The 8,403-nt window shown below is 51.9% G+C and overlaps 1 protein-coding gene across 6 annotated transcripts in view; it reads right to left on the bottom strand.

The window, feature by feature from the left end:
* LEF1 (lymphoid enhancer binding factor 1) overlaps nt 1-7,377 on the bottom strand; it is a 71,404-nt gene extending 64,027 nt beyond the window's left edge. For 3 of the 6 annotated variants that reach the window (XM_056335509.1, XM_056335469.1, XM_056335516.1), the window contains exons 1-3: nt 6,297-6,692; nt 5,350-5,413; nt 3,722-3,855 (exon numbers count right to left, since the gene is read on the bottom strand). In XM_056335509.1, coding sequence (XP_056191484.1) covers nt 3,722-3,855; nt 5,350-5,413; nt 6,297-6,506 — 408 coding nt within the window. In that variant the 5' untranslated portion in view covers nt 6,507-6,692. Of the gene's footprint in view, nt 1-3,721; nt 3,856-5,349; nt 5,414-6,296; nt 6,694-6,907; nt 6,963-7,074 lie in introns of those variants that run through there. The other 3 variants (XM_056335477.1, XM_056335488.1, XM_056335499.1) reach the window with 3 other exon arrangements.
* Nucleotides 7,378-8,403: the final 1,026 nt, after the last annotated feature.

Below are 8,403 nucleotides of genomic sequence, written 5' to 3' on the forward strand. Positions count from 1 at the left end.
GCCAGCTTTCAGAGGGACAGCAAGGTGCAGCGAGGGAAACAAAACCCTCTTACTGAGGCTCTGTAGCCACTCGTTCTTGCTATTTCTACCCTTGCCCTTCCTCCCGTCAATATTATCTGCACAATTTCTCCTGGGACATTAGCTTTTCAATGCAGGAACTATCTTCACACCCCTTGTCATGCAGAAGCATACAAGGAATATCCAAAACAGGCAGGGTAGGGCGGTCCTACGTATAAACGTTGTTCCTTGCACTCAAACTCTCTCAGTAGAATCCCTCATCATTTTCAAACGATATGCTATGTTTTCCAAGTCACTGTAAGGTGACTGTAAGGATAGATTGTATCCGCCAACTATTTAACACCTCCAGCTGCTACAGAGAGACAGTTTAGCCACAAAGAAATAAAACCAGACCTCAAGAAGACATAAGGACAAAAGGAAGGTTGCAGAAATCCTCTACCTTCCCACAGTAAGTTTAATTCATTGGAAAAGAGGGAGGAACAACGATAAAATTATTTTCTGGATTAATTTAAGACACTGATAAATGATTCTTCTTCAGTTACTTCCTCTGTCCCCACGTTCCCATCATACAGAAAGAAAGGTTTGCTCCCCCAAAACTAGTCTCATTAACAAAAAAGAAAAAAACCACACGTTAGAAAACAAACAGCTGTCTCCATCTCCCATCTTCAGTACTCCCACAATGCTGAGAAACCACCAAAAGATAACTCGAGCACACAGGATGCACATTCACCAGGTGTTACTGCGGGTTTAGTACCATCATGTGCCACTTCTCCTGCAGCCAACCAAACCAACTTCTTTGCTTTTTCACTTACACAGCTATCTGATAAGAATACATACTGTGGCGTGAGGCTCATACCTGAACTTGTAGTTAACACTCTCCTGCTCCTAAAATTACAACTTTTAAAAGGCAAATCAGTTGCCAGTAAAATAAAAAAAAATTTAAAAAGATAAAAATTTTTAAGAAGAGGAGAATGGGGAAGATGAGACCACTCCAGCAATAGATTTTGGAAGATTTGAAATCCTCCTCAAACACCCTTTCCCCTCCAAAAGCCGCACTGACATTACACTTCAGTTTCCTTTTTTTAAGTCTTATTAGACACGTTGTGTATGACTACAGATTTATACTTTTCATTTTACAAAGTAAGCATGCAAAGCATTTGCCTTTTGTGAAAAAACAGTAAGACATTTTTTTCCCTATATATGCTGGTGAAAGTAACTTTTTTCCCATTCCAAGAAAGCTTTGCTCTCTCTGCCCTGGCACAGTGAGCTGAGGCCACCTCCATCATAGATGGTCCCTCTCCGGAGCCCGGCCGCATTTCCCCAGGGGTGCATCCCCTGGGCGGTTTGCAGGCAGCCGGGTCCTTCCAAGGCAGAAAAAAGATTCAGCGCCCCAGGGCAGCTTTTTAATCCTGCCTAACACCTCCAGGCAACAGATGCATCAACAAGAAGCGGCTTTGTCATGCAAATGGAAGGGCGCAGGTATACACTGCAGGGCTGCTCCATGAACAAATGGCCGGGGACTGACACCCCAGGGGAGACCTCCACCTCCAGTGCTTGCTGATCTCAGCTGCTCCTTGCCCTCAGCCCCGGCAAGTCCCCCTGAAAAGGGGAGCCAGAGCAAACCTGCAGGGCGGCGGTTGGGACCCTGCAAAGGTGAAGAGCCAGCAGCGTGCCACTCTGGAGCTGTGGTTAGCCATGAAGCGAGCGAGCGTGTCATCTCCTGGATGCAGCGTTTTGATCTCACGCGCATTAAAACCCAGCTGTCAGCTAGGAGACTAACAAAGATTATAGTTCAATTAAACAAAAAAATTATTTAATAACTCAAGCGTGTAGCCTTGTGGTTAAACTGAAAGAACTCCAGGCTTATGTCAACATTGCAGCCCTGCAACAGCACAATTTTACCGAAATAGCGGTGCTGCTGTAACATGCAAGAGTAACACTGAACTAAATTAGCTCCTCAGATGTTCAGCAGGCAGCTTTACAATTAGAAAGCAGATGTGCTCCCCCGCTCCTCCCCTCCAATGGACCCTCGCAGGACGGTTCCTCAAGTACCTGAGCAGACAACCTCCACAAGAAGCCAATATTCTGGGGACATCGATGCCCGATCAGTAAAGAGCGGCAGCCCCACGGCACACATACACAGAGAAAATCCTCAGTGAATAATTAAACCGGATTTTGTTGTTCAAAGCCTTGCACCAGCACTAGGGACTTTCTAAGGAAGGCGATGTGGGAAAGAAAGCATAAAAAAAAATGTCTGAAGTTTCCCAGTCCTCAAAGGGGCAGGTTTGAGTCCCGGTGCCCTCTCGAGAAGCTGCATCCTTTCCCCCATGATACATCTGAACCGAAGTTTTCCGCAGAGCAGTGTTTACAACAACAAATATCAACAGACCATGGTCATCATGCTTCACCCTAAATGGCTGTAGGCCTCTGAACTGTAATTTATACACAAAAAGCCCCAGAGCTATAGAAAACAATATATCGCATGAGTTTTTGCATCTTTCCAACGCAAATGGTGACATATAGAAAGGGCAGATCTGTGTTTCCCAGTGCCAAACCGCCCTGCCATTCTGAATCCGAACATCCACTAATTTAACATGCTTTGCTACTGTCAAATTACCAATTCAGATTAGGCCCCCTCTTTCCTGTTTTTGAAGTCAAAAGCCACAACCCCAAAGAAAAATCAAGAACATCGGAAAGCAAAATAATGCTAGTTGTTTGACAGAGACCACCAAGTAAAAATCTAAGAGCCAGTAAGACAGAAAACTGCTTTATCACAGGGAAATACCAGCGTCCAACTTCTTGTATCACACCACACACAACCGCAGTGGCATTTTTTCAGCAGGATGCGTACAACCAAATTTGCTTCTTGCTCCACTCCGGTTCTACTACTCTCATTTCCACAGCTCATTTTAACATTCCCTCCCCATCGCTCTGTACATATACCAAGAGATTTACAAAAATAAAATGGGCACTGACTATCCAAAATTAAAAATACATTAAAATCCATCAAACGTGCATCTACACCAATGGAAACAGAGGGACCAACCTGGATGAATCAGTGCCTGCCGCAACATAAAGGAAAGCTCTAACTACTGCATCACAGCTGATATTAATTCTTAAACAACCATTTCACAATTTGTGGCTGGAGATAGAGAGTATGTTTCAAAGCAATACTGCCAGAAACATAAAGCCTTCACGCAGAGCAACTGATGGCAGAAATAAATTTCCATCAGCAAAGAGCAATGCCGTATCTGAAGGCAAAAAAAAAAATTTAAAAATCCGATCTTTTCATCTCACTGACAAGCAATTTTATTAGTTCAGCTTCCAGCCCTCCATTTTCCTCAACAAACGAAGAGTTAAAGCCAGAAAATTCACATCTGTCCCAGTCACTACAAAGACGGCATTTACATCATTCCGCCATACATTATCCTACAGTTGCAAACCAGGGCTGCTTCCCCAAAGCCCCCATCCCTGTTCAAAGGATGTCAGACCCCGCAGATGTTAATCTCAGCTTTTCCACCAGAATCGCAACCAACACCTCCAAGACCTCTCAAACTCCACTGGACGGAGGCTCTGAACAGCAGAAGCGCAACCTTCACCATGACTGAAGCTACCCCAAAAAACCCCAGCGTGAGCACACACTGCAGACCGAACGGGAGGAAACCCAGCTCGCAAAACCCAGTCTTAGGAAGAGATAACTCACTGTTCTGGGGATGGGTGGCGACAGAGATCCATTAGGCATGTACGGGTCGTTATTCATATTTGGCATCATGATATACCCAGAATAACCAGAGTATGATGGTCCCTTGCTGTATAAGCCACTGTCTGGATGCTTTCCTATGGAAGAGGAAACAATGATTACATTATCCCCCACATACGCATTTCTTGTAAGTTAGAGCACTTAAACAGGTACTGTGCATTCATAAAAATGTTCTGCATGCAAACGTTTCCTTACTCATGGAAATTACCCCTGAAAGTGGTCCACAGCAATTTGTAGTAACATTTTTTTAAGAAGAGTCAATTCTTAAAGGAGCAAGTACTCTTAGTGAAGAGTTTATGCTTAAAATATGGAATAGGCTCAGAGTAACCGATTTATTTTGCTAGTCCCTGTTCAAATCAAGGCAGAAACATGAGCAGTGACATCACATTTCTCAAGTAGCAGTTTCCCCCCATTTTACACATCCCTTTAGGATTTGCGGATTCAGAAGTATTGCCAGTATGGGTTTCCAATGTCATTGTTAGGAAAGGGAGGAACAGGGCAGTGATAACTAGATATAATCATTTCCCTCTCTCACTGAGCCACTGTGTGCGGTCAACAATGCGTTCTGGCCACGCTCACCGGGAACACAATTAGAGGGCAGAGGCTGGCTTGGAAGGAAACCGTCATGATCTGGGGGGCACCTGACTGTTGCACACATATGGCACTACAGTCAAGAGGGATGCCAAGCGAGGGAGACTATTTTGCAGGAAAATAAAGAATCTGGGTCCCAGTCCTACAAAGGGGGGCTGAGCAGGTCTCCCACCTATATAACCGTTGACAATGGTACTACTCAAAAGTGAGGTTTTACAAGTATGCAAGGCTGAAAAGACAACTATATAGAGCTGACCTCCACCTCCTCAGTGCCAAAATGGTACGAGCGTGGACATTACTGCTTTTAGGCTGTTTACTGACCAGTTTGGAGAAAGATCGCCACAGAGTCCCAGAAAGCATTGGGATTGAACTGTGTCTGTCTTTATATGATATTTATGATCTGGTTGGTTTGTGATGATAAGCATTTCATTTTAAACATAATCTCCCATCCTTCACAGCACACATTCTTTGTACATGTGCCCAGCTTCCTAAGAGATACTCGATGAACTGTTTTTCGTCTGTCCTCCTCAATCAAAATTAACCAGCTGGTACATCAAAAAAAGCAAGAGGTCTGTTAAAGCTTCGATTTTGGAAGAGGAGATTTAAGCAACAGACTTTGGCTATGGCAAAAAAAGCACAGAGTTTCTGAACACACACAACTGGGCTGCACTGCATGAGTGAGGGCATAGATGTGTTTAAACTGATAGCCTAAAAATAGTTATTTCTTCAGCGAAGATCCATTTGGCCTACTTATCAGTTTCTAAACAACTGAAATACCATTTGGTCACTCAAGATAAACATGTTGCACATTCACCTCCTTTTAAAATGCACTTTGAAAGCATCCTGGCATCCCCCTTCCCCCAAAGGTACTAGATTTATGTTTCCCCAAAGAAACCGAGCTCCCGTTTTGAGGATTGCTTGGAGGTTCACAGGGGGACTAAGAGGGCCAATATCAGAAGAGAGGACCATGCACTTCTCACCTTCCTCGGAGTGCTCTCTGCCTTTATCATGGTAGGAATCCTGCGCTTGGGTCTGCCTCGAAACCTGACCACAGGGAATCCACCATCAGAAAAGAAGAAGAAAAAGGATAGTCATTGTATGGATGCTCATGTATCGATCATGGCACTACAGCCTCTTGTAGAATGGAAAAAGTTAAGAGTAAGATGTAAGCATCTTTCTTTTCCCTCTTAAGTCACTTGGAAGGCAACTGTACCAGAAACGACATAAGTAACTATGGGGCTTTGCGAAACGCTTCTAGCAGAAGCGCCCTACATTTAATGGAACTGGCTTATTTCTGGAAAATATTTGGAACTTCTGCAGTCCAAACACTCTTGGTAAAAAGATAGCAAAAATAATGATGAAAAACAGGTTGCCCTCGTTACCAGATGTTTAGGGGAAAAAAAAAAAAAAAAAAGGCAAAGAGGAAGGGAAAAAAAAAAAAAAGGCAGGTTCCCCGCTCGCCCTAAAGTTGTTTTAGCGTCGGGAATTTCTTCCGAAACAGTTTTATGCAAATCCCTTAAAGAGTTTACGGCTAATGCTCCGACCCCGCTGATTTCACCGAGGAAATTTCATGGCTGCTTGAGGTCTAATACCACCGCACCGTCGGGGGACTCGCGGGAACTTTCTCGTCCCGGGCCGAAGCGCAGAGGGGGCCGCCCCCCCCGCCCCCCCTTCCCGGACCATCCCCGGGCGCGGAGGGGCGCGGAGCTCGCGCGGCTCTGCCCGCCGCCCCTCTGGAAACGGGACATGGGGTAGGATGATTTTTTTTTCAGGCAAAATTCGGCAAATTGGGGTTTCCCCGGTGCCCCGCCGAGGCTCCCTCCCTCCCCCCCCTTCCCGTCGGCGGCATCCCGGAGCCCGCCGGCATCCCACGCCCCCGCGGCCGCTCCGCTCCGCGCTGCCCCGCGGAGCCCCCGCGGCCGCGCACCTCGTGCCCGTTGGCGCCGGGGGCGATCTCGGACTCGTTGACGAGGGAGGACTTGATGTCGGCCAGGTCGCCCTCCTCCTCGGGGTGGCTGATCTCGGCGAAGATCTTCTCCTTCTGGGGGTCCCCCTCGTCCTTGAAGGGGATCATCTCGTCGGTGGCGCAGAGCTCCGGGTCCCCCCCACCGCCCCCGGCCCCCGGCAGCTGCGGCATCCTCACGGCAACGCGGCGTCTGCTGCGGCCGCCGGCCCGCCGCGGGAAGGGGAGCGGGAGCGGGAGGAGCAGCGGGGGGAGGAGGAGGAGGAGGAGGAGGAGGAGGGAGGAGGAGGAGAGAGGAGGAAAAGGAGGAGAGAAGAAGGAAAAATCCCGTGAAGTCCTCGGGGTTGCTCTCGACAGCTAGAGACCCCCGCCCGCGCGCCCGCCCCCTCGGGGCCGAGGTACCCCAGCTCCCGCACGGCCACGGCCCCGCGGGGAGCCTCCCCCCTGCCGCGCCGCACGGCCGGAGTAAGTCGAGATACACCCGCTTGTGTCCCGCCCGCCCCCAGGCACCGCGCCGGGGCCCGCCCTCCCGGAGCCCCGGCCCCCGCCCCCCCTGCCCCGGGGCCCGGGCTCACCCCGGGGGTGAGGGGACGTGGAGGGGAGCGGAGCCCGCCCGAGTTTCGCCTCCGAGTGAAGTTGCCGCCACCCGGGAGGGCCCGAGTTAAAACGGCTGGGGGGTGGGCGGGCAGGGGGAGGGGGCGCCCGGGGGACGGGGACGGCGCTGCCCGCGGCGCGCACCCACCGGGCCTTTGTCCGCCGCTTCGCCCGCGGCTCCGTGCACGGCTGGGCTCGGCTCGGCGGCACCGCGGGGGGCGGGGGGGCAAGGAAGAAACAGCCCCAGGAGGGAGGGCGGGCGGGAGCGATGGAGCGGGCGGGCAGGCGCCCCCCCGCTTCCCTCCGCGCCCGCGGGCAAGGAAAAAAGTTGCCGCCGCGGCGCCTCCGCGCCCCCGGCCGCCTCCGCGCTCAGCGCCCGGCGCGGGGCCGCCTGCCGCAGCCGGCGGGCGCGGCGCCCCACGGGGGGCGGCGGTGGGGCGCGGGGCGTCGGCGGCGCAACTTCAGCACCGCGCCCGCCCTCCCTCTCTCCCTCCCTCCGCCGTCGGGGCGGGGGCGGCGGAGATGAAAGGAGCCGCCGCCGTGACTGACACAGCGCCCGGGGCGGGGGGGCCGGGCGGCGGGGGCGGGGAGGGGGCCGGGACCGGCGGCTCGGGGGCGAGCGGCTGCGGGGCTGCCCCCGGGCAAACTTTGCTTAGGCTGCGCCGAGCAGTCTGTGTGTGCGTGTGTGTGTGCGTGCGCACGTGTGCGTGTGCGTGTGCCGCACCGGGGGGGCTGCGCCGGGGCACTGCCGCGCTTCTCTCTCCCCAGCCAGCAGCCTGCCGAGCCGGGCACGGGCACTCGCCGCATCCCCCCAGGCAGGCAGACCTGCTTTTTTAAGGCTGCTTTGTTGAGACTCCTCGGGTTTGTTTTTTGGTTGTTTTTTTTTGGGGGGTGCGGGGTGCTGCAGCCACATGGCGCTGCTCGGGTAGGGGGAGCGAGGGAGTGTGCGAGGATTTGCCCGGGCGCTGCCCGCGCCTACTTCGAACGAAGGGCAGAATTAACACATCCCATTAAATCCAGCAAGTGCCCGGCAGAAACGTGTAGTAGCCCCCGGGCAACAGGGAGAAAACCAGCCGGGGTGAGCTCGCCCCGCGTTCAGACCGGTGAACGCAGCCCGCGCAGTCACTGGGGTTCACCCCTGCGCCCCGTCCCGCTCCCGCAGCCGCCCGCTGCCCCGTTAGCTCCCGGCTGACACGGCATCGCCCCAGCGCAGGGCACAAGTAAATTTTAAAAATAATAGTAATAATAATAAAAAATCATCCAAACAAAAGCAGGCGCGCTGCGTTTGAGAAACGTCAGGATCCACAACTTCTTTTCTTTTGCGAACTCGATGGGCGCACATTTTGCAGGAAACAACTTCCCCCGATTTTGGCATCGGAAAAGTGCGCTTCGTGCTTTGCACATGCCCCGCGAGGCTGCTAACCGCTGAGGCGTCGGGAGCCGGAGGAACGGGAAGATGTGGATGCTCGATCCGTTT

This window comes from Falco biarmicus, chromosome 1 (genome assembly GCF_023638135.1).
Source record: "Falco biarmicus isolate bFalBia1 chromosome 1, bFalBia1.pri, whole genome shotgun sequence".
NCBI classification, from domain to species: domain Eukaryota; kingdom Metazoa; phylum Chordata; class Aves; order Falconiformes; family Falconidae; genus Falco; species Falco biarmicus.